This window comes from Bos grunniens, chromosome 11, assembly GCF_055505025.1.
Source record: "Bos grunniens cultivar Pamir isolate PY7600 chromosome 11, Bosgru_T2T1.0, whole genome shotgun sequence".
NCBI classification, from domain to species: domain Eukaryota; kingdom Metazoa; phylum Chordata; class Mammalia; order Artiodactyla; family Bovidae; genus Bos; species Bos grunniens.
The window spans coordinates 77903160-77930952 of NC_141175.1; the positions used below are offsets into that span (position 1 = coordinate 77903160).

General features: G+C 38.7%; 1 protein-coding gene across 1 annotated transcript in view; it reads right to left on the minus strand.

Moving 5' to 3' along the window:
* MSH2 (mutS homolog 2) overlaps positions 1 to 27793 on the minus strand; it is an 80076-nt gene that overhangs the window by 20769 nt on the left and 31514 nt on the right. The window contains exon 8 of the mRNA XM_086327080.1: positions 14669 to 14778. Within this exon, the coding sequence (XP_086183206.1) occupies positions 14669 to 14778 (110 nt within the window). The remainder of the gene's footprint in view (positions 1 to 14668; positions 14779 to 27793) is intronic.

Here is a 27793-nt window from a genome sequence, read left to right on the forward strand (position 1 = left end):
GCCATCCAGCCATCTCATCCTCTGTCGGACCCTTCTCCTCCTGCCCCCAATCCCTCCCAGCATCAGAGTCTTTTCCAATGACTCAACTCTTTGCATGAGGTGGCCAAAGTACTGGAGTTTCAGCTTCAGCATCATTCCTTCCAAAGAAATCCCAGGGCTGATCTCCTTCAGAATAACTATTAATAGTAAGAATCTAGTGTATACAGCACAGGGAACTCTACTCAATGCTCTGTAATGACCTACATGGGAAAAGAATCTAACGAAGACTGGATACATGTATGAAGTGAAGTGAAAGTTGCTCAGTGGTGTCTGACTCTTTGTGAACCCATGGACTATACATACAGTTCATGGAATTCTCCAGGCCAAAATACTGGAGTGGGTAGCCTTTCCCTTCTCCAGGGGATCTTCCCAAACCAGGGATCGAACTGCGTCTCCCGCACTACAGGCGGATCCTTTACCAGCTAAGCCTCAAGGGAAGCCCAAGAATACTGGAGTGGGTAGCCCATCCCTTTCTCTGGGGGATCTTTCAGACCCAGGAATTGAACCAGGGTCTCCTGCATTGCAGGCAGATTCTTTACCAACTGAGCTATCAGGGAAGCCCAGATACAAGTATATGTAGAACTAATTCACTTTGCTGCACAGCAGAAACTAACACAACACTGTTAATCAACTATACTCCAATACAAACTAATTTAAAATAACCAAATAAATAAACGCCTTCACTTGGATTGGGATTTCAAATGTCTGCTACTTATCTTAGCAATGCAAAAGGCTGTTGGTTTTGGCCATTTCTATTATCCCGTCTTACAGTGATAGAACTGACAATTTTTCAGAAGACATGTTAACTACTAAGAACAAACACTACATTTTCCAGCTTCCCTTGCAGCTGGTGTGAACATACAATTAAATTCTGATCAAAAGACTGTGAGCAGAAATGATGGGTACCATTTCCAGAATGTGACCTCCTCTTCCCTCTTTGTCCTTTGCCATTGGCTGGAATAAAGATAAGGAAGTAAGCTATCCTGGATCTTGAAGGAGAAGTAAAGGAGAAGACGGGCTACAGAGATAGTGAGCCTGCCCTGCCAACCCTGTGTTGCTATGCCCTTACAGTCATGATAGAAAATTAAACACCTATCCTATATAAGCCATTGTTATTTATTTGCGGTTTCTTTTTCACCAGCTAAGTCTTTGCCAGCAGCCTAATCTTTGCCCAAACAAATGTAGAAAGCGCCAGACTGAGAAATTAACTTAAAAGTGTTCCTGGGTTAATTACATTTGTAGGGTATAAAGCAAAAGCAAATTTTATCTGAGGGGATATATGATTTGCCTGTATAGCTTGCACAGGAGGAACACAGATAAATGAGTATTATCTAAACATACATAACAGACAGGAAACAAGACACCATGAGTAAGAGACTCAAAACAATACCAACAAAAGACAGCAGAAAGAAGACAATGAGCAGATTTAAATCCAAGAAACTTTAAAGATGGAATATTAAATATATTTACAACATTTAAAGAATGAGAATAGAACATGTGAGCAAAGAACAAGATATTACTTAAAAAAGAGTAGACAGACTTAGAAGTGAACCCAACAAGTTTTATAAATGAAAAATATAATGATTAATTTTTTAAAAATCGGTTGTTAAACTACACATCAGAGTTGACAAATTAGACTATCTGAAGTAATCACAAAGAAAGCAGCACAGACACATGCAGAAAAAGAATGTAAGAGGCCAACACATGTCTAATCCTAGCATTAGAAAAAGACAAGGAAGAAATACAGTGTTTGAGGAGATAATGACTAATAACTTTTCAGAACCGATAAAAGACAATAATTTTCTGATTAAGAAAATGCAATAAATCCAAATAGGAAAAAAGAAAAGAAACCCACTTTTGGACACAGAGTAGTAAAAGGAGCCAACATCTGGAAACAAGATGGGTAAACAACAAAATAGTGCAAGCCAAAGGGCCGTGCGACACAATTTCACAGGCACTGAAGAGAAGCAGCGTCAGTGTGAAACTGTACACGCAGTTAAAGCTTACTAGCCCTGTGTTAAAACAACCCAGCCCTGTGTTTCACCCTGTTCCTGCACTGTGCTTTGGCTTGCACTTTTCGTTGTTTACCCACCTTGTTTCCAGATACTGGCTCCTTTCACTACTCTGTGTCCAAAAGTGGGTTCCAACAAACAAAATCTGACTGACAGCACCCCCCAATAAAGGAACACCTAAAGAATATCCAGGAAGAAGGAATGAATAGCAACGAAAATGATAAGCATATAGGTAAATCTAAACTGAACACTGACTATAAACAGTGGAAATCTAAGGGGCATAAAGATAAAAATAAAGGATCAGCCAATAATGAAGAAATGTTATCTGATCTAAGGTATTCTAAGGTCCTGATATTTGAGGGGAGATGTAAGAACATGTTGACAGGTTTTTCACTTTGATGAGTTACGTATACACATTAAAAAAAAAAAAGTTTGTAACTAACTTCAAACCAGTGCGTGTTTGATAGGATGGAGGAGGAGCATGAGGGGAGACAAATGGGGATTTTTAAAATCCAATCAATATAAAAGAAAGAAAGAGTGGGTAAGGAGAACCAGGAAGAATAGGAATCACAAAATAATTTGGTAGAAATAAATCCAAACTGCCCCTTAAAAAAAAAAGAGATTATCAAATTAAACTTTGAAATAAATAAAATGCATCTATAAGTTTTACCTAAAACAAAAAAACTCACAAAGGACTGAAAAAGATATACTATGTAAAAAAACAAAAAATAAGGACTGGCATTGCCTTCTTATTATCAGACAAAATATATCTAAGGCAAAAAACACTACATAATAATAGGATGACTATTATGAAAGTGTCCCTAAAGATTCAACTCACTGCAGAAAAAAATAACAGCCCTGTGCCTTGAAAACATAAGAAGCAAAATTTCTTCACATTTCTCTTAGTAACTCAGCAGATTAAAAGTTAGCAAGTATCCAGATAATGTGAACAAAACAACTAAAGTTTTATTTAATGGACATATAGAGAACTCTGCAACCAAAATTAGGGAGCACTTATAATCCATAAATACATGGAGAATTTTATAAAACTGACACATACCAAGCTTATAAATTTTGGCCACCTCATGTGAAGAGTTGACTCATTGGAAAAGACTCTGATGCTGGGAGGGATAGGGGGCAGGAGGAGAAGGGGACGACAGAGGATGAGATGGCTGGATGGCATCATCGACTTGATGGACATGAGTTTGAGTGAACTCCGGGAGTTGGTGATGGACAGGGAGGCCTGGTGTGCTGCGATTCATGGGGTCGAAAAGAGTTGGACACAACTGAGCGACTGAACTGAACTGAACTGAACTGAAGCTTATAAATTTAAAAACTTTCTAAACAAATGACAGATCAAAGAACAAGTGATGATGGGAATAAATGACTCAAAACTGAGTAAGAAATAATACCTCTCAAAACATATGGGATGCATTCAGCTAAAACAACACATAGAAAAGTATAACCTTAATTGCTTACTAAAAAAGGCTGGAAAAAGAGACGCTGAAAGACATAAAAAATAGATGTAATATATACATAAGACTGGACATTAATGAAAAACAAAGCAACCCAAAGCTACAAGGAGGATTTAAAAGTCAAAAGTTGCTCCTCTAAAATAAACAGGCTATGCAAAGGATGGAATATCAGAGGCACATATTATATTAAAAATAAACAGGAACTCTGCCTGCAAATACAATAGTGCTTTTAAAAATAATAAGCAATCACTATGAACAAATTTTGGCAACTGGAAAACTCAGAAACATGTATTTCCTAGAAAAAGGGTTCAGTATTCAGAATATAAATAGAATTCATAACTCAACGAGCTTCCCTGGTGGCTCAGATGGTAAAGAGTGCGGGAGACGCGGGTTCAATCCCTGGGTTGGGAAGATCCCCTGGAGCAGGAAATGGCAACCCACTCCAGTATTCTTGCCTGGAAAATTCCATGGACGGAGGAGCCTGGCAGGCTCCTCCTGCCGTGGCGTCGCAAAGAGTTGGACACAACTAAGCGAACATGTCCCATCCATAATTCAACAACAAAAAGACAAATAAGCCAATTTAAAAATGAACAAAATATCTGAATAGACATTTCTCCAAAGATACAAAATGGTCAACAAATATATGAAAAGATGTTTACCTTCAGAAACTAGGGAAATGCAAATCAAAACCACAATGAAATGTAACTTCATACTAACTAGGGTGGCTATTACAACAATGAAGAAAAAACAAAAAACCCACAAGTATTAGCAAGAATGTGCAGAAACTGGAATCCTCATATATTGTTGGTAGGAATTTTAAGTGGTAAAGGGACCAGGGAGAACGCGCAGTGATTCCTCAAAAAGTTAAACATAAAATTACCATATGACTCAGCAATTTCACTCCTAGCTATATATCTAAAAGAACAGAACAAGAGTTGTACATGACTGTTCAAAGGCGTACTATTCACGCTAGCCAAAAGTAGAAACGACCTACGTGTCCATCTACAAGTGACTATATAAACAAAGCATGGTATACCCATACAATGGCACCTTTCTGATCATAAGAGAAGCCAGTCACAAAGGCTACATATTGTATGATTCCATTTAAAATGTCTAGAATTAGCAAGACAGTAGAGATAAAAGTAGGTTAGTGGCTGCCAGCAACTGAGGAAACTGGGAAAGAGAGTAGCTGCTAATGGGTACGGGTTTTCTTTTTGTAGTAATGGAAAATATTTTAGAACTAAGTGGTAGTGGCTGCACAACAATGAAAATGTAGTAAATACCAATGAATAATATGCTTTTAAAAATTTTATGTAAATTACTCTCCAAAAATGTAATCATTGGAAAGAAAAAAAAGGAAAAAATATAATATTCATGGATAGAAAGACTCAATGTTGTAATGATGTTGATTCTCCCTTAAGTTAATCACTAAATAAAATGCAATTTCAATCAAAATATTGATAAGACAATATTATTTATAAAGTTTATAAATAACCAATAGTACCTATTATAGTAATGAAATGCATGAAAACTATAACAATAAACACCAGTTCCAGGATAGCAGGTAATTCTGTGGAGGGATGTATGAAAACAGGACTTTGTAGTGAGCATACTATTAGTATGACAAGTATTTCCTAATTAAATGTTAAGATTTTTAAACACCTCAAAAAGGAGGAAAGTGAAAAAAAAAAAAGGAGGGGAATGGAAAAATTAACAGGAGAAAGGATGTGGACAGAAAGAGGGGGAAGGAAGGACAGGGGTTGGAAGAGAAAAGAAAGGAAACAGGGGGGGTCGAGGCACGGGAGGCCAGACAAAGGAAAGGGGGAAGGTGGAAGCAGGGAAAGTTAAGGGGTGAAGAAAAGAGAAGAGCAATGAGGAATTTTTCAGACATCTAGGCAGGAAGAGCAGATCACCTGAAACGCGGGGATGGAGAGGTGGGTGGGGAGGAAGGGGCAGTTGTAAATCAAAGTGGTAACAGACATTTCATTAGTACTGAATGTCAGAAGATAGTGATGCACACTGGAAGTTTTAAGAAAGCACTAATTATAATAAATATTTGTTTGAGAATAAAGCTAAAAGACAGATATGTTTATCAAGCATGAAGTAATTCAAGTCCTATAATAATATTCATCAACCTTAAAAAAAAAAAAAACCTGAAAGACAAATCTGGCCAAATAAAAGTCGAATTAAGCATTTTAAAACCCAGGAATGAAGAAGCCATGGTAAAAGAACATGATGAGCACTGAATTCATTTACAAATAAAAATGAACGTTAAACAGTCTGGAAATTGGAATTAAGGCTACAGACATATGCGTATTTTAGACCTGGCCAGTGCAAAAATAGAACTATTAAAAACCAAGAGTTATAAAGGGAGTTATGTAGAAGCACATTTGAGTGAGTAGTTAACTGCTCAACTTTCAGAGTAGGTAATTAATACTCCAAAACTGAAACACGTTTGTCAAAGAAACTTCGATCTTTTCTAATTTAAGTTTCTTTAACCTATGTTTTAGATTATTTACCCTCTCTTATGGTGAAAAATCATTCAACTGAAGTTAAACAATTCCCTCCAGTAATTTTTTTGTTGTTATTACACTGAAAACCATTAGGTTAGACCCTTTTAAAATTAAAAGTTACATCTACAGTATGAGTTTCCTGCTCTAATTTATCTATGCATCTGTCTGCATATAACCATAAAAAGACCATTAGCTATGTCTCAATGGGGGCACTACTAGGAGATTGAATAGGACAGTACTTTATTGTAAGGGACTAAAATGCAAAATTTCAATGTCTCTTCTCTAAACCTTCAATCCTGCTCATACTTGAGAACAGACTAATTTTAGTAACAGTTATCTCTGGGTGATAGATGTGGGGGATATTTTAACTTCCATCTCTCTTCCTTTCTGCATTGTGTGAATGCTTTATATAGTTATCAGTTTTACATAAACAGTGTTTTATTTTTATTTTTTGGCCATGAAGCATGAGGGATGTTAGTTCCCTGACCAGGAATCAAACCTGCGCCCCCAGCATTGGAAACAGGGAGTCTTAACCACTGGACCAAGAGGGACAACCCCTAGCCCTGTGTTTTTTAAAGCAGAACTATAAGAAAAAATGCCAGTAGGTTCTGACAGTTAATTCTAGGTGGGAGAATAGGAATACTTTGCTTTTTTGTATTTCTTTTTCATTTCCAAGTATAAAAACTTTAAAGTATACTGCATATAAATGCAGCATCTTTAAAACTTCTATATATCTACAATGATATAGTTGTATCAGAACTATTCAACTGTGGCTTATTAAAAACAATTTCAATTTTCTGTCCCAGGATTTTCAATAAAAATTTATCTAAAGTCAGTACTTTTCCAAGATGAAATATCAGTAAGGAGTATATGTGAAAACTAAGATTCAAAGATAAAATGGTCCAAATACGTACAGAAAGGTTTAAAAATTCCATACATCCCACTGAATCACCCAATAAACTAAAACTGTTTACTTTTTGTGAAAAATCATTGTTATTTTTGAACCCTGCTTTATGGTAGTTCTGCTCTACATTCACTTCAAAAACAGAAAATCATTCCATAAAATTTATGGAAAGCAGCCACAAAAACAAGCGATGCATTTATATAAAAAGCTAAGCCTCTAGGAAAAGATAAAAAGTAACCCAACCATTCACATAAATGACTGCTCCCCTCATCACATGAATTCCTAAGTGCACAGCTAGAAAATATGAAATCATACATAAAACGACTGATATTCTCTTGAGGTTTTCTCAAAGTGGTTCTGAGTCATGTAATTGAAATGCCTAAACTCATCACAAATATCCACAATGACAGTGAAGGGTTGGAATCACCTTATAACCCAAGCTAAGTTTAAAAGTTTGTAACTGAGAATAAAGATATTATAGTAAGTCACCTCCCTAGAGACTCTAGACAGGTTTTAACTAGGAATCTGATTTATTTAAAAGACAATATCATACTATAAAACATGAAAGTCTACAGTTACAGGGCAGAATCCTAGCAGACACTCCTGGTGGTCACAACAGTGACTCCCCTCCTTCCCCCCTCCCAGTAGTGCTCTTACTTTGTGGCCTCCAGCTAGAGAAGTAATGTACCCTTGGTTATCTTAGGCCCATAACCACATTCTATTTCTCTGGCCACACTCACTGCTTAAATAGTCCCATCAAGGCAAACTGCAGAAATCGTTCTTGGAATATGGCATGAACTTCTACTGGTAGGTAACTATCTTAGAGCCAAAAGAGAAACCAGCCTTAGGTTAAAATTTAAATCATAAAAAAGTAGAAAAGACCAAGAAATGAAGTTCTCTGATGGGCTCACAGAGCTTCTGAATAAAGCAACCCTTTGAGCCAAGATGTACTGAGTTTAGATTACCTGCAAAAAAATACGAGTCCTAACTGATACTAAGTTTAACCTCAATAATCTACTCAGAAAAAAAAAAAAAAGGAAATCCACAACTCACATCTTACTGGCAAAGAACTTAATGTCAAAGGGGGTCCACAATATATCACTGTGGCATAAAAATTATACTGAGACAAAAGTATGAGAGTAGACTTTGTTTCTGAGCCCCGTTATTTCCGTAACAGCAGAGCACCCCCAAAGAACTCAATTGTTAAGTCCTCTCTTAGAGAGTTTCACAACCAGGGAAGTCAAAACTATCATATCTTCCATCTGCTCTCCAAAGAGCTCACTCATCTGCCTTAAAAGCCATTTGCTTTCCAGTAAGTGCCCTTTCTCCCTCTCCCCCTTCCCTACTAAGATACAATACACATCCCAAATTCTAACAGCTTCCTTGATTAATATTTTTCTGTGAACTCAAAATCTGTGCTCTTTCTCATCTGGTTTTGCAGTCTTTGGGTGCAAACTCAAAACCGACAGAATGATCTTGGTTCGCTTCCAAGGCACACCATTCAATATCACAGTAATCCAAGTCTATGCCCCAACCACTAATGCTGAAGAAGCTGAAGTTGAACAGTTCTATGAAGACCTATAAGACCTTCTAGAAGTAATACCAAAAAATGATGTCCTTTTCATCACAGGGGACTGAAATGCAAAAGTAGGAAGTCAAGAAATACCTGGAATAACAAGTTTGGCCTTGGAGTACAAAATGAAGTAGGGCATGGGCTAACAGAGCTTTGCGAAGAGAACACACTGGTCATACCGAACACCCTCTTCCAACAATACAAGAGTTGACCCTACACATGGACATGACCAAATGGTCAATACCGAAATCAGATTGATTCTTTGCAGCCAAAGATGGAGAAGCTCTATATAGTCAGGGGAGAAGGCAATGGCAATCCACTCCAGTGTTCTTGCCTGGAGAATCCCAGGAATGGCGGAGCCTGGTGGGTTGCCGTCTATGGTGTCACACAGAGTCAGACACGACTGAAGCGACTTAGCAGCAGAAGCAGCATACGGTCAGGAAAAACAAGACCAGGAGCTGACTGTGGCTCAGATCATGAACTCCTTATTGCAAAATTCAGACTTAAATTGAAGAAAGTAGGGAAAACCACCAGACCATTCAGGTATGACCTAAATCTAATCCTTTACAATTGATTATACAGTGGAAATGACAAATAGATTCAAGGGACTAGATCCGATAGACAGAGTGCCTAAAGAATTATGGACAGAGGTTCGTAATACTGTACAGGAGATGGTGATCAAAACCATCCCAAAGAAAAAGAAATGCAAAAAAGCAAAATGGCTGTCTGGGGAGGCCTTACAAATAGCTGTGAAAAGAAGAGAAGCGAAAAGCAAAGGAGAAAAGGAAAGATATAAGCATCTGAATGCAGAGTTCCAAAGAATAGCAAGAAGAGATAAGAAAGCCTTCCTCAGCGATCAATGCAAAGAAATAGAGGAAAACAATAGAATGGGAAAGACTAGAGATCGCTTCAAGAAAACTAGAGATACCAAGGGAACATTTCATGCAGAGATGGGCACAATTAAGGAAAGAAACGGTATGGACTTAAAAGCAGAAGATATTAAGAAGAGGTGGCAAGATACACAGAACCATACAAAAAAGATCTGAATGACCCAGATAACCACGATGGTGCGCTCACTCACTCGAGCCAGACATCCTAGAATACGAAGTCAGATGGGCCTTAGAAAGAAGCATCACTACAAACAAAGCTAGTGGAGGTGATGAAATCCCAGCTATTTATATAATTATAAAGTTATAATTTATATTATAAAAGATGACACTGTTACAGTGCTTCATTCAATATGCCAAAAATTTGGAAGACTCAGCAGTGGCCACAGGACTGGAAAAGGACAGACTTTATTTTTTTGGGCTCCAAAATGACTGCAGATGGTGACTGCAGCCATGAAATTAAAAGACACTCGCTCCTTGGAAGAAAAGCTATGACAAACCAAGACAATGTATTAAAGCAAAGACAATATTTTGCCAAGGTCCTATTAAAGTCAAAGCTATGAGCTATTCCAAATCCTGAAAGATGATGCCGTGAAAGTGCTGCACTCAATATGCCAGCAAATTTGGAAAACTCAGCAGTGGCCACAGGACTGGAAAGGTCAGTTTTCATTCCAATCCCAAAGAAAGGCAATGCCAAAGAATGCTCAAACTACCACACAATTGCACTCATCTCACACGCTAGTAAAGTAATGCTCAAAATTCTCCAAGCCAGGCTTCAGTAATATGTGAACCATGAACTTCCTGATGTTCAACCTGGTTTTAGAAAAGGCAGAGGAACCAGAGATCAAATTGCCAACATCTGCTGGATCATAGAAAAAGCAAGAGAGTTCCAGAAAAGCATCTATTTCTGCTTTATTGACTATGCCAAAGCCTTTGACTGTGTGGGTCACAATAAACTGTGGAAAATTCTTCAAGAGATGGGAATACCAGACCACCTGATCTGCCTCTTGAGAAATCTGTATGCAGGTCACGAAGGAACAGTTAGAACTGGACATGGAACAACAGACTGGTTCCAAATAGGAAAAGGAGTTCGTCAAGGCCGTATATTGTCACCCTGTTTATTTAACTTCTATGCAGAGTACATCATGAGAAACGCTGGACTGGAAGAAGCACAAGCTGGAATCAAGATTGCCAGGAGAAATATCAATAACCTCAGATATGCAGATGACACCACCCTTATGGCAGAAAGTGAAGAGGAACTCAAAAGCCTCTTGATGAAAGTGAAAGTGGAGAGTGAAAAAGTTGGCTTAAAGCTCAACATTCAGAAAACGAAGATCATGGCATCCGGTCCCACCACTTCATGGGAAATAGATGGGGAAACAGTGGAAACAGTGTCAGACTTTATTTTTGGGGCTCCAAAATCACTGCAGATGGCGACTGCAGCCATGAAATTAAAAGACACTTACTCCTTGGAAGGAAAGTTATGACCAACCTAGACAGCATATTCAAAAGCAGAGACATTACTTTGCCAATAAAGGTTCGTCTAGTCGAGGCTATGGTTTTTCCTGTGGTCATGTATGGATGTGAGAGTTGGACTGTGAAGAAGGCTGAGCCCCGAAGAATTGATGCTTTTGAACTGTGGTGTTGGAGAAGACTCTTGAGAGTCCCTTGGACTGCAAGGAGATCCAACCAGTCCATTCTGAAGGAGATCAGCCCTGGGTGTTCTTTGGAAGGAATGATGCTAAAGCTGAAACTCCAGTACTTTGGCCACCTCATGCGAAGAGTTGAGTCATTGGAAAAGACTCTGATGCTGGGAGGGATTGGGGGCAGGAGGAGAAGGGGACGACAGAGGATGAGATGGCTGGATGGCATCTCTGACTCGATGGACGTGAGTCTGAGTGAACTCCAGGAATTGGTGATGGACAGGGAGGCCTAGCATGCTGCGATTCATGGGGTCGCAAAGAGTCGGACACGACTGAGTGACTGATCTGATCTGATCTGATGGTTTTACCAGTAGTCATGTACAGATGTGAGAGTTGGAACATAAAGAAGGCTGAGCGCTAAAGAATTGATGCTTTTGAATTTCTGAACTGTGGTGCTGGAGTTAGTCCCTTGGACTGCAAGGAGATTCAACCAGTCAATCCTAAAGGAAATCAATCCTGAATATTCATTGGAAGGACTGATGCTGAGGCTGAAGTTCCAATACTTTAGCCACCTGATGTGAAGAGCCGACTCACTGGAAAACACCCTGATGCTGGGAAAGAGTGAAGGCAGGAGGAGAAGGGAAGATAGAGGACAAGATAGCTGGATGGCATCACCGACTCGATGGACATGAATTTGAGCAAGCTCCGGGAGTTGGTGATGGACAGGAAAGCCTGGCATGCTGCAGTCCATGTTGTTGCAAAGAGTCAGACAAGACGGAGAGACTGAATGACAACAACAAACAGTGAACCTACAAGAAGACAAGTCTTTCTTCCCCTACAAAGTTAACTACTTAATATTCCATCTTCAGATCTAAAAACTGGGACTTGTCATATCTAAAGTGATAGCAATGAAATTAGGAAAAATGACCTCTCTTTTTCCAGTCTATATCCAATTATTGCACTGTTTTCCTTTCTGACTCACTCCTTCCAGACATTTATAAAATCTTTAAATGCTCTTCTGGCAGCATCATTCAAGAACTGACACTGACTACTATTTTACAGTCACAGCAAATTCAAGTTTAACAGGTATGTGTCAAGTATTTCAGATCAAAGTAAAAATCCTTAATCCACAATAAGGAAAATATAATGGAAGCGAAGAAAGAACACCAGCTATTACACTGTTCATCTGAAAAGAGGGAAGGAGAAAGATCAAAGATAGTAATTTTTGCCTTTGTATTTCCCTGTATCATTTTGTTTCTCTTGTTCTAATATTATGTGTTCCATTTATAAGGAGAAAAACATCAAATAAAGAAAAGCACTTTACAAATTTGTATCCTGGTACTTTAAATATCTTTCTGGAAAACTATCCTCAAGAACACCAACCCCCATATAAATGGAAAAGATTCCCCTGTCACTAAGAAATCATTCCAGAAAAGAAGCATTTATGCCTACACAGACACATATACAAACACACACAGTCTCACACACTCACATGCTCCTAAAATCCAAAGATTGTAGACATCTGGATACTGATGCCCCTTTTTCCCCCACAGCTAAGGATGTGGCCTCACCTGTGACTGGGGAGAGTTGGATATTTGTAAATATTCCTTAAAATGAAAGAAAATAAATGTGTAGATCTTGATGATCAACAACACTCTGACTAAAACAGAGAGATGGAAAAGCAAGAACTGAGCTTTTCCATTTCATTATAGATGTTTCCACATTTGAAAAAACCCAGAGGTTAGGCAAAGCTCTGCTGAAATACTACAATTGATTCTGCCCTTTATGGCCACCTTAAGTTGGACTGTGAAGAAAGCTGAGCCCCGAAGAATTGATGCTTTTGAACTGTGGTGTTGGAGAAGACTCTTGAGAGTCCCTTGGACTGCAAGGAGATCCAACCAGTCCATTCTAAAGGAGATCAGCTCTGGGTGTTTTTCGGAAGGAATGATGCTAAAGCTGAAACTCCAGTACTTTGGCTACCTCATGCAAAGAGTTGACTCATTGGAAAAGACTCTGATGCTGGGAGGGATTGGGGGCAGGAGGAAAAGGGGACGACAGAGGATAGATGGCTGGATGGCATCACCGACTTGATGGACGTGAGTTTGCGTGAACTCCGGGAGTTGGTGATGGACAGGGAGGCCTGGCGTGCTGCGATTCATGGGATCGCAAAGAGTCGGACAGGACTGAGTGATTGAACCGAACTGAACTGAAGCCACTATCTCCATGCATTAAAAATATGTGGGTCTCAAACTTAAGCATGTATCAGAATCACCTGGAGGGCTTGTTAAAACATAAAACAGACTGCTAGGCTCCCAATGATCTAAAAATTATGTACCTAAAATCATTCCACTAAAAGTGATATTACAGAGGAAACAAGAACTAAAACACAAGTCTTCCTAAACAATGGGTGAAAATGATGCAAGTTTCCTAACTGCTTAACCTACAAGTAAATGGAAAAGACTGCCCTATTACTGACAAAATAATACCAGAAAAGAAGCATTTATACCTATACAAACACTCCTCTTTCACTTCTAAAACCTAAAAAGCATAGAGTAAATGTGGTTTAGTATTTTGAATCTCAGTTAATTATCCAACAAAAAATTAAACCAGCATCACATATGTCATGTGTTAACTCCAATTAATCTAGTTATTAAGAAGAATGCAAAGAATCTAACTATCATTTAATAAGAATAATGTAAGCACATATTCTTTACCAACTGAGCTCTTCAAGCTTCTTGCAGTTCCTTGGACTGCAAGGATATCCAAACCAGTTAATCCTAAAGGAAATCAGGCCTGAATATTCATTGGAAGGACTGATGCTGAAGCTCCAATACTTTGGCCACCTGATTCGAAGAACTGACTCATCTGAAAAGACACTGATGCTGGGAAAGACTGAAGGCGGGAAGAGAAGGGGACGACAGAGGATGAGATGGTTGAATGGCATCACCAACTCGATGGACATGAGCTTGAGTAAGCTCCGGGAGTTGGTGATGGAAAGGGAAGCCTGGCACGCTGCCGTCCATGGGGTTCCAAGGAATCGGACATGACTGAGCGACTGAACTGAACTGAAGCACGTATTCCTTGCATGATCACGTTTAACAGAAAATTCAGTGTAGAAAAATTTCACAGTATTAGTATGCAGAGTCATGGTTAACTTTTCAGTATATAATGACTACTAGAGATACACTCACTCTCACCTCCTCCCCCAAAGACCTTCCCTACGTGGAAATAAACAAGAGAAGCTGACATCTCTTATTTTCCATATTTACCTCTATACCCTGTCCCTTTTCAATGACTATAACTTTGGTTCTTTCTTAGAATTAAAACTCAGCTTGCAAATGTGAAATCTTTTATTTATGAAATTTTCTTTAAACAGGGCACTTATCCCCAATATTCACTTCCTCTGTTAACCCTTCTTAATTTTTATCCACTGAAATGATTTTTATTAAAAAAATAAAATTTAAAAACCTTTTCTCATCACTCGTTCTTACATACACTGTCTCAAAAGGGCCCTACAAGTGCTACAATTCAACACTAATAAGAGAAATCTGGAGAAGTTTTCTGATGTGCCTTTGCTTTTCAAAATTATTTTTGTGCCTGTTTTAAAGAGTATATTGCATACCTGATCCATATCTAAAGTTGTTTCTATCATTTCCTGAAACTTGGAGAAGTCAGAACGAAGATCAATAAGAGGAGTCACAAAAACTGCCAGAAACAATGCCTGATGTTTTCCTAAAAGAAAGAAAAAGAAAAGTAAATAAGTAGGTCCTATTTTTAAGAATACAAAACTACAAATCATAAAAATCTAATTATAATGAGCAGCATTTGATCCCAAAAAGTACAAACTGTGCAGCAGATCTCTGAAGTTACTCAGTAGGATACCTTAATTCAAACGTGTTTAGGACTTATATGCAAAGGGAAATGGTCTGGCATTCAAAACCCCCTATTAATAAAACAGTGCCTCCCCCACAAGTCTGTGAAAGAGTGAGTCAAAGTCGCTCAGTCGTGTTCGACTCTTTGTGACCCCATGGACTATATAGTCCGTGGGATTCTCTAGGCCAGAATACTGGAGTGGATAGCCTTTCCCTTCTCTGGGAAATCTCCCCAACCCAGGGATCGAACCCAGGTCTCCTGCATTGGTGTGGATTCTTTATCAACTGAGCCACAAGGGAAGCCCCCACAAGCCTGTAATCTCCTTCATAAGCAGTGCTATATACAGAAACGTGACATTAATTACAATCAAATGAACTGTGTTTCCTTACAGATTTAACAATCCCAAGTCAACGTTATTAAAATAAAGTATCTCTAACTTACCTTATAAACCCCTAATTTCCATTAGTAATACAGTGTTCCAATTAACAGAGGCTAAATCAAGTCATGTATTTACACTGGAACTTTGCTTGATGTTGTTTAAAAGCACATGCTGGGAAATCATGTGAGGAGGAGTAAGTGAAGCAACAGAATCTACAGCTTGAAAGGCCTGAGTAGAGAGCTGGGAACCAATCCCTGCTCTCATACTTACTGGCTCTGTGATCTGAAGCCGCCTTTTCCTTGTCTATTGTAATGGAAGTAGTAACAACAGCTACCCAGAAGATGAAAGAGTAGACCACCATACACAACACTTAGTATATATAGTACTTGAGACTTAATAGAAGCTCAGCAATGGTTATCATGTATTATTATTGGTTGTAACACAGAATTTTTTTTTCTAATATCCAGTAAATTCCTTTAGAAGAACTCTGCAAGTGATCTCTGCTGATGCTGCTGCTAAGTCGCTTCAGTCATGTCCGACTCTATGCAACCCCATAGACGACAGCCCACCAGGCTCCCCTGTCCCTGGGATTCTCCAGGCAAGAGCACTGGAGTGGGTTGCCATTGCCTTCTCCAAAGCAATCTCTAGCATACTGCATTTTACTCCAAAGCAGCAGTTACCAGCCTTTACAGAAGTAGGGGAAGCTCTTGGGAAGATGATGAAAAAGCTACGATGGCAGTCAAACAATTATGAGAATTCATTTATTATTATTAATCACAACAGTCTCTACACATATTGAGAAAACAGTACATATGTGTGAAACATTATTTGGACAGTCCGTAAACAACACTTTGCCCACATAATGTCTGTTGTGCTACAATGTCTGGTTCTTTAGTCTGAATTAGCTCACATGCGATTGGTTAAGAGGGGAATGATGGCAGCAAAACAGGGTGCTAGCACGGATTCACAAATGATTTCTCCTCCAGACCACTAAAGTTTTGAAGAGATCAAGGCCAAGCTTTCCCACAATTAAAGAGTAAGCTTGGCAACAGCTACTTGACCTCACGGTAGCTGGCTTAACCATTATACTTTCCACTATGAAAAGTGGATATGTATATCTACATTCTTATAAGATATGTAGAAAGGCTGAATATAGATGAAGAGTACAAAAACATCTGCCAGTGTTTAAAAAAATTTTTTTTTCTAACTGAACTGTATATTCCCTGGTACAGATTTTTAACTTGGATGAAACTGACCTTTATTTGAAGTAAATGCCCCTGAAGGGCACCTCAAAGGAAGGAAAAAAAAGAGTCCCAAACTTAAAAGCTTCAAGTCACTTGATGCTGATATTGGGTACAAATCCAATGGAGATTTATGTAGGCTACTATTTTTGTTTTAATTAATTTTTATTGGAGTATAGTTGTTTTACAGTAGGCTTCATTAAGGTTTGTTAACGCTTTTGTTAGCAATCATTTAAAATTTTTCATATATTTTGAGGTCTACCTTATCACTATTTTTTCTGTTAAGTTCTCTTCTACCACATGACTTTGAAGAAGGTTAAGGTTTCCTGAAAAAACACAAGCAGTATCACTGTAGCAACACCTGTACAAAGTTCAGAATATTTCCTCTAGTCCCTTACACACAGGCCCACTTGCTGGAGCTGTTCTCAGTTAATGTCCCTTCTCTGCTCACTTGCTCCCTATCCTGCAAGCCTTATCTAGCATCTTTTTAAATAAATTAATTGATATCAGAGTATAATTGCTTTACAATGTTAAGTTAGTTTCTGTTGTACAGCAAAATGAATCAGTTACACACACGTATATATCCCCTCTTTTTTGGATTTCCTCCCCATTTAGTTCATCCCAGAGCACTAAGTAGAGTTCCCCGTGCTATACAATAGATTCTCGTTAGTTATCTACTTTGAATATAGTTGTGTATATATGTCAGTCCCAGTCTACCAACTCGTCCCGCCCTGCCCTGCTCCTCCTTGATAGCCACTGGTTTGCTTTCTGCATTTGTGGCTCTACTTCTGCAAGGAAGTTCATCAGTATCACTTCTCTAGATTTCACATACAAGTGATATTATACAATATTCTTCTTTTCTTTCTGACTTACTTCACTCTATATGACAATCTCTAGGTCCCTCTATATCACTGCAAATGGAATTATTTTATTCCTCTTCACGGCTGAGTAATACTCTACCATGTCTAAGTACCACATCTTCTTCTCTATTGGTTTTTCTATCTATTGGCTGCACCACGTGGCTAGGGAGACATTAGTTCCCTGACCAGTGATCAAACCTGGGCCCTCAGCAGTAAAAAGCTCAGAGTCCTAACCACGGGACTGCCAAGGAATTCCCCAGCATCTTGAATTCCTTTCCCTATTCGTAAGTTGTACTGAGCCCTAGGTGCCAATTTCAGCTGGTTCCCCCCTCCAACTGGTTATGGTTTTAATTAAAAAATAACAGCTCTATTGAGATATGATTCATATACCAAACAATTCTTCATTTTAAAGTATACAATTCAATGGTTTTCAGTATATTCACAGATCTAGGCAATAACAACCACAATCAATTTTCAAACTGTCACTGCTCTCAAAAGAAACAAGGAACCCTACACCCATTAGCAATAACTTACAATTTTCCTCCAACCCCCTGCCACCCCTTCAAGCCTAGGCAACCACTACTCCTCCACTCTATGGATTTGCTTCTTCTGGTCTTTTCATATAAAAGGATATTACACTGTGACTGCATTTTTTCACTTAGCATAATGCTTTCAAGGTTCATCCATGTTGTATCATGCATCAGTATTTCATTCCTTTTGACTGAGGAACAATATTCCATTGTATGGATATGCCACATTTTATTTATTCATTCACCAACTGATGGGCACCATTGAGTTTTTCCATATACTCCATTTTCAACTAGCTACCACAATCTGAAAAGCTCTACATGATCTATCCTAGGGTCTTAAAGGTACACAGATCCTTGAATTCAAGGTAGTACATAAACAAAGAGAAATTAATCTCATCTTCATTTTCTGTAACCTCTAACTGGAACCAAGCATTTTCTTCCACTGTTAATGTAAGTAATAAATCACAGTAGTATTATCAGTACCTTCCAATGTTAATATAAGTAATAAATCACACAGTATTATTTTATTTGTAATCAACTTTATTTTTGGGGGGCTCCAAAATCACTGCAGATGGTGACTGCAGCCATGAAATTAAAAGACGCTTACTCCTTGGAAGGAAAGTTATGACCAACCTAGATAGCATATTCAAAAGCAGAGACATTACTTTGCCAACAAAGGTTCATCTAGTCAAGGCTATGGTTTTTCCAGTGGTCATGTATGGATGTGAGAGTTGGACCGTGAAGAAAGCTGAGCCCCGAAGAATTGATGCTTTTGAACTGTGGTGTTGGAGAAGACTCTTGAGAGGCCCATGGACTGCAAGGAGATCCAACCAGTCCATTCTGAAGGAGATCAGCCCTGGGATTTCTTTGGAAGGAATGATGCTGAAGCTGAAACTCCAGTACTTTGGCCACCTCATGTGAAGAGTTGACTCCTTGGAAAAGACTCTGATGCTGGAAGGGATTGGGGGCAAGGGGAAAAGGGGACGACAGAGGATGAGATGGCTGGATGGCATCTCTGACTTGATGGACGTGAGTTTGAGTAAACTCCGGGAGTTGGGGATAGACAGGGAGGCCTGGTGTGCTGCAATTCATGGGGTCGCAAAGAGTCGGACACGACTGAGCAACTGAACTGAATCAACTAAAATTCCAAACGTTTTCATATCACAGTTTTTGGAGATAACTAGATAACTTTACCATTTAAACTCATTAGTTCAAAGTTAAAGTAGAACTTCACCCAAACCACGTTTTTTAATGCATTAATAAAAAGCACATATTTCTCAAGAATATTTTATATTTTGATAAGTGTGTTTCAATATAAATGGCTTCCTATTTAACTCTATGTGTTTTATTTTATGCATTTAAAAACATTATTCTGAGAAGTGGTTCACAGGCTTTATTGGAAGTCAAAAGGGTCCAAGCATAAAAATGTTAAAAACCTCAAAAGACCTCACCTAACAGTGCCCTTATTCTCCATCTCTATGGTTGACAACCCTAGCTTCTCTTCACTCCTTCAACAAGTTAAGCTGTAGGCACTTATTCTAGCTACTCCCACTAGCCTCCCCTATATCTTAACAGTCGGCTCTCTGTCATCATTGAGATTTACCTGAAACAGCAATTCCATGGAGAGGCCATCTTCAACCACCATATCTAGTGTCTTCCTGGCCTAGCCAAGTTATTCTATCACATGAAAATATTATGCTTTCTTTGTTGTACTATTTGAAGTTCTTGCTCATTTATTTGTCTGTCTTTACTCTTCCACAATTACAGAACCTCCATAAAGACAGACTTTATCTGTCATATCTGCCACTGTACTTCCCAGAACAATGCCCAGCACAAAGCAGGCAACTGACAACCATCTCCTCAATGAATGACTTTATGAAGGGAGCAAAGGAGTAAAGAAGCAGTCAGTCACTGGTCATTAGTTCTGATACACGCAATACTCATCTAGCAAGGATAACAAAGATCACACAGGGAAACAATTGCTAGCTTCTTAATTTGTCAAAATGTGGAATGTCTTAAGTAATCAAATTCAATAATATCTCTAAGAACTCCAGATTCATTGTCAGCCCCTAAAAACTCATTTATGACTCCCTGAAGATTTCATTTTCAAGAATGCAGCTACATATTCAATGGAGAAAAGAGAGCCTTCAGTAAACAATCCTGGGGAGACTGGATATTCACACGTAAAAGAATGAAACTAGACCCTTAAGTGCTCCACTCACAAAAGTTAACTCAAAATGGATTAAATACTTAAACAGGATAAGACCTGAAAACATGAAACTTCTAAAAGAAATCATGGGGGGGAACCTCCTTGACATGGGTCTTGGCAATGATTTTTTTGGATAGAACACCCAAAGCACAAGTAATAAAATTAAAAATAAACTAAAGGGACTACATCAAACCAAAAAGCTTCTGCATAATAAAAGAAACAATCAACAAATGAAAAGGCAACCTATGGAAGGAGAGAAAATATCTGCAAACCATTTATCTGATAAGGTGTTAATATCCAAAGTAGATAAAGAACTAACAGAACTCAATAGCAAAAAGAAAACCCAATTAATCCGATTTTAAAATGGGCAAAAGCCGTGAATAGACATTTCACTAAAGTAGATATATGAATGGCCAATAGATACATGAAGAGAAGCTCAAAATTAGGGAAATGAAAATTAAAACCACAGTAACACTTCAGGCTCATTAAAATGGCCATAATCAAAAAGACAAGAGATAACAAAGAACAAAGGTAAGGATGAGAGAAAAGGAAACATGAGCACTCTTGGGGAGATTGTAAACTGGTGCAGCCACTATGTAAAACAGTATGGAGGAGCCTCAAAAATTAAAAACAGAACTACCATGGGACTTCCCTCATGGCCCAGTGGCTAAGACTCCGAGCTCCTAATGCAGTGGGGCCTGGGTTTGATCCTTGGTCAGGGAATAAGATCCCACATGTCTCAAATAAGACACAGTGCAGCCAAATTAAAAAAAAAAAAAATAGAACTACCATATGATCTAGCAATTTCACTCCTGGGAATATAACCAAAGCAAACAAAAACACTGATTGGAAAAGATATGTGCACCTCCATGTTGTAGCAGCATTATTCACAATAGACAAAATATGGAAACAACCTAAGTATCTGCCAATGGATAAAGGGTTAGAGAAAATGTGATTACATACACACACATACAGATACACACACAGACTACTATTCTACCATTAAAAAACAAAACAAGGAAGACTGCCATGTGTGACATGAATGGACCTTGAGGGCATTATGCTAAGTGAAATGAGTCAGAAAAAGACAAACGGTGATCTCACTTATCTGTGAAATCTTAAAACAACAACAAAAATAATAATGCATAGATAAAGGGATCAGATTTGTGGCTGGGAGGAGAGGAGAGCTGGAGGAAGGAGGTCCAAAGGCACAAACTTCTAGATACAAGATAATTAAACAGTACGGATATAATGTACAGCATGGTGACTACAGTTAACACTGCTATATGACGTATATGAAAACTATTAAGCAGTACTTTGGCCACCTCATGAGAAGAGTTGACTCAGTGGAAACGACTCTGATGCTGGGAGGGATTGGGGGCAGGAGGAGAAGGGGACGACAGAGGATGAGATGGCTGGATGGCATCACTGACTCGATGGACGTGAGTCTCACTGAACTCCGGGAGTTGGTGATGGACAGGGAGGCCTGGCATGCTGCGATTCATGGGGTCGCAAAGAGTCGGACACGACTTGAGCGACTGAACTGAACTGAAATCCTAAGAGTTCTCATCACAAGGAAAAATTTTAGAAGAGTGTGGTTGTGTGCCTCAGAAACTGCTGCAATGTTTAGGTCATTAAATAAGCCTAAATACTTACATTTCTGTAACAACCCAAACAAAGCATAATCTAATCTCTATCAAACATTTTATCATTTACTATGATAAAAATTAGAACAAATTTCAGGATAGACTGAAAGCTCCTAAGTTTATGAAGAGAAACTGGTTCATTAAGATGTACTCTGGAATCACACCCAAGCCAGCTTCTAAATCTAAACCTTAACTGGTGTATTAACACCAGTTCTGGGACTTTTCTCCATCTCGCCTGTGTTCACGCCACTGATTGAGAGAAATACTAAGGAGACAATCCTTTAGAGACGTTAATTTTCAGGGGACTTCCCTGAGGCTTCAGTGGTTAGACTCAGGGCTTTCATTGAACCCAGGGCCTGGGTCAATCCCTGTCCAGGATCAAGGATCTCATAAGTCAGATGGCATGGCCAAAACAAAAAAAAGTTAATTTTCTACTGGCAAAAACACTAATGAAAACTACTTTGACATGTGCATTGCCCCAAAATAAAATGTTGGTACTTTTCTGATAAACTCATTACAAAGGAAGACAAGCAAGGATAACAACAGGGAAATATAGGAAGGTTTTGGAAACAAAACCAGGACCGGAGTGTACACAAAGGTAGGAACAAGGTCGGCTTAGCCAAAGAAATGACTGTAAAGGTGAAAATCTAAGATGAAGAGAACAGGGCTTCCCTGGCAGTTCAGTGATAAAAGAATCCACCTGCCAATCCAGGAGATACACAGGTTCGATCCCTGATCTGGGAGGAGCCCACATGACAGGGAGCAACTAAGCCTGTGTGCTGCAACGACTGAGCCTGTGCTCTACAGCCCAGGGAGCAGAAACTACTGAAGCCCTCTCGTTCTAGAGGCCGTTCTCCACAATAAGAGAAGCCATGCACCAAAATGAAGAGTAGGCCCCATCGCCACAACTAGAGAAAAGACGCCACCACAGCAACGAAGACCTAGCACAGCCAAAAGCAAAAAACTTATATTTTAAAAAAAGGTTTAAAGTACATTAAAAAAAAAAAAGATGAAGAGAACAAAGCCAAGTGAGATGGGAAGGGAAAAATGTCTGAATCTAAAGGAATAGCACATACAAAGGCTGATGATTGTGCAGTATATGTGAGGTCCAGAGGATGTTCAAGTTCTCATGAATAGACAAAAAACAAATGCAATTTGTGTTTTCAAACTGCAGACCTTTCTTCAACATAAAATTTAAAAATCTTAGCATTTTTGACAGGAAAAAAAAAAGTCAAAGTACATTGTATTTGTTTCAAGTTTTATATATTATTTCAGTTAATAATTTGTTTTTATAGACACTGAATACAGTGTCTATGTATTGTTAAAAACAAGACAATGGGCCCCAAATGGAGTTGCTTATACTAAGTCCCAGGTCATCAAATCAAGGCTTACCTTAATTATAGTTTTGTCTCTCCCAGAAACGGAATTTTAAGCCAGTCAATTGGGAATCACCTGATCAGCACCAGTTAGATAATGTGCTTGATTGATAGGCCCCTACAATCTCCCTAAAGACCTTACCATAACCAGCTGTTTTGTCAAAATTAACTTGTTTCTGCTCCCTTCTGCCTATGAAAGTCTTTCATTTTGTCAGATACAGGTCTTTTCTATCTCCTGCCCCGTTTCTGAACTGTTGAATAAAGCCAGTAAGATCTTTAAAATTTACTCAGTTGAATTTTGTTTCTTAACAGTGCATAGACACACCCACGGGAGTGCACTGAGTCAAATGAAAACGTATATCTTACTGTGAAAAGTGGAAGTGTTAGTTGCTCAGTTGTGTCCAACTCTTTGCAACCCCATGGACTATAGCCCACCAGGCTCCTCTGTCCATGGGATTTCCCAAGCAAGAATACTGGAGTGGGTTGCCATTTCCTTCTCCAATCTTACTTTGAGTCATAGTCAAAAACTGTAAGAAACACTGGCAATGAGTACTAGCAGAGAAAGGAAAGACAGGGATAGGCAGAGCCTATCTATGAGGGGCCTTTCAAACCAGCTCATACTCTAATCCTAAAGGCAGTGAAAAACCCCTGAAGGGCTAATGACATTTATATTTTTACATATAAATATATTTACATATTAAGAAAGACAGCTGGCTGAAGCAGATAATGGATTAGAGAGTGCTAAGGCAAAAGACAGCAAAAGCATTAGGAGGCTGACAGTAGTTCAGGTAAGAAAGGATTATAGCCTGGGCTAGGGAGCTGGCAGTGGGATGGAAAGGTGTCTGAGGTGAAGAATACATATGATGCGATACCAACAGGACCTGGTAACTGAGTGAATGCAACGAGAGAGGGGCACGAGGCAAGGCTGATTCCCAAGGCTTAGGCTACCGGGCAGATGACTGGGGCCATTTTACAGAGAAAACACCAAAGAAGAGTTCAGAGAGGAGAATTCACAGTAGACATTGAAACATGGGCCTGTATGGGAAATCTCAGTCAGAAGTCAGACCATGACTTCCCCAGCTCATCAGCTGATCAGCCCACCATTCCGCACTATTTATCTGTCACCTGCCTGGTCTTATCCACTACAGGCAGATGCCAACCACACCACTGGCCCCCAGCTTCCCACCACAAGAAGACTTTCCTAGATCAGTGTGTGGCAAAGTTGAGGCTGCTAGGTAAATTGGCTGCAGATGCACCAAAATTATTGGTAAACATCTTTCTCAAATCATTTACATCTTATTTAATGTAACTAAGAAATAAGTGGAAATGGCTGGCAAAACGATTAAGAAAAAGACACTAAGATGTTCTAATCAAGTTAAATGAGTAAGTAACACTAAAATCAAAATGAACTATAGGGAAGTTCTGGATAACATATGAGGTGCTTCTTTACACGTGTCCTCCTGACACTAACTCAGGTCCAAGGCCTGCCACTGGTCATAGATCTGCTCAGTCAGACTTTCCAAAATAGTTTAAGACCAGAAAAACCAACCTAAAGTCTAAATTAATTATAAAGTTAGTATTAGGGACTTCCCTGGCAGTCCAGTGGATACGAATCTACCTGCCAACACAGGGAACATGGGTTCAATCCCTGTTCCTGGAAGATCTCAAGTGCTGTGGAGCGACTAGGTCCGTGTGCCGTAACTACTGAGCCCACGTGCTACAAGCACTGACACCTACACACCTACAGCCTGTGCTCAGCAACAAGGGAAGCCACTGAACGGGAAGCCCATGCACAGCAATGAAGAGTAGCCCCCACTCGCAGCAACTAGAGAAAGCCCATGTGACAGAAACGAAGATCAGCCAAAAAGACAATTAAATAAATTAAGAAAAATAATAATAAAGTTAGTTTAGCATTCTTGTTCCAGTAAATATTTTGATATATGGGAATAAAAAGACATGAGTTTCAACTAACAAAGATTTAAAAATTTATTCTATGCCCACCTTCCCATGACTAATTTAACATAATTTTCTCGTGTTTTTAATTCCAGGCTAGAAGTTTTATTAAGTACAATTAAACTTTATCTCACCCTTAAATATATTTATGAAATGGATTTAAAAATTCATGTAAGTGGAAAAAAGGTTGGCAAGATGCTAATTAAAGTTTACAGTATTCACACAAATATGAGGTTGGAGTCAAAATATTACCAAATTAGTAAAGAAACCAAGAGCTGAAGTGCAGTGAATCACAGTAAACAAAATAATTCAATCACTGTGAGAAACAGCCTTCAACACAAGGGCATCTCTGTTATTCCTTCACTGCCAACCGTCACCCTATTAGTTTTTGTTTAATTTCTGCTGAACAACAAAGTGACTCAGTCATACATATATATACTTTTCCTCATATTCTTTCCCATTATGGTTTATCACAAGACATTTTTGACCTCTTTTCCTCCCTCATCACCCTTGCCCTCTCTTATTTTTCAGATCCTCTGGTCATGTCATCCCCTTTGCTAATCACAGCCACCTGTCCCCATTCCTTTATTTGCAAGTAATACTTTCTCTGACAACATACCTTGTTTCCCTTTATTACTACTGTCATTTTGACAAAATAGTAATTTTCTTTCCTATGCGGACTTTCTCTTCTGATTTCACTGATTAGTTATGAGTATCATTTTACACTGTGCTAGTCTCTGTAACAGAAAATATATGCTGGACTCTGCCCCTGGTTCCTGGTAGAGTTCCTAAAACCCCTGTAATTTCCTAGTGAGAAGAGCAATAGGAGCATCTTATATTCTAATAAGGTGACCTGAGGTGGGCTGCTCACCAGAAAGACCAAGCCATGATTAGGAGTCTGGAATGTTTAGCTCTAACCCCAACTCCTGTCATCCAAGGAGGGGAGAGCAGCTGGAAATGGAGTTAATAATTGATCATGGCTACATGAGGAGGGCTCCCAAATCCCAATGGCGGGGGAAGGGGTCAGAGAACTTTCAGGTGGGCAAACACATCTATATCAGAATGACACGCTCCCACCTCAAAGGACAAGCGCCTATGTTTAGGAACCTCCCAGACTTGTCGTATCTCTTCATTTGGCTGTTCATCTGCATCCTTTATCAGTAAATATAACCAAGTGTTTCCCTGAGTTCTGTGAGCTGCTCAAGCAAATTAACCCCCAAGGGAGGGGTGGTCACTGGGACCAGTTGGTCAGAAGCACAGGTGATACCTGGGTTTTAGACTGGGTGGAAAGGTTGGAGGCTGTCTTGTGGGATTGAGCCCTTAACCTGTGGGATCTGATGCTATCTCTAGGGGATCGTGTCAGGATTGAGTTAAATCATAGTTAATTGCAGTCAATCAGTGTCACAGAAGTTACTTGGTGTTGGGGGGGGGGGGAACCTCCACACATTTGGTGACCAGAGTGTCACTAATGAAGTTTCTGAGTGTTGCATCTTGACCTCTTTTATCTTGTAAACTGGTTTTAATTAAAGTTTTGCATAGGGATGCATATGTCACATTATAACAAAACTGGCTATATGAAAAAGTGTAACAATATATTGGTGGGATAAAAATGTACTAACTGTACACCTAATTAAAAAAATAGTACCAATTTTACAATAGTAAAAATAGTACCAACTGTCAGTTGCTATAAGTTAACCTCTACTGTTTGATATTATATTTTAAGTATTAAAAGTTAATTTTTATTATTTTAAAATCTTTATAATGTATAAATTATATTTAGCTAACATCTACTATTATTTTAAAGTTCTAGGAAATTATTATGCATAAACTTAAAGGTTTGAGTACCTCTCTGGTACTCCCCCAACCCCAGCTCTGGTGTTTTGTTTTTCTATTAGTAAATTCCTGAAACTATTTTTGCACTAGGCTCTGCATTTTTTTTAATAATAAAAGTAATAATGTAAAAATGTCAACTTCCAATCTAACTCTAGGAGAAAAACCTCTGTTAATTTTTTTTATCCCTCTAGACTTTTGCCCTCTTGTCTGCATTTGAATGGCAAATAATTATACCTTGACAAGTTATTTTTCCAGGAAGGCTTTACTGATTTATAGTTTTAGTCACAAGTTCTACAAGAAAATTTCTCTGCATCCTCACCAACATTGTTTGCTTTTTATTATGGTGATCAGGTAGTGTATTTTGGTGACTGAAAGAATAGAAATGCAGAGATAATATGAATATTGACTCAAGAATGTGAAAGCTTTTATCATTGAAGATAAGACTGAAGATAGTCAAGGTAGTGATCTAAGCAGCAATGGGAAGACAAGAAAGAAGACATTTAAATTATCCTCTAATAAAAGATGAGATGAGAAAATTGCTATAGAAATCAATGTGTGAGAGGAAGGAAAAAATAATCTTAAGGGGTTATGACTATAAAGGAAAACTCAGTTTTCCCCGTTTTCCTTCCCATCTGTGAGTCTTCCTCCTCTGTCTCCTTTACACACACTAGTTCATCTCTGGTCACCAACTGTGTGGAGGTTCCCGCCATACCAAGTGATTTTCTCTGACACTAACTGGGTAAGTCAACTATACTTCCATAAAGAAATAAAGAAAAAATTCATTAAAAAATTTTTTTCTTAATGATAGGAACAATTGTACAGTTTTGATAGGAACTATATAAATACT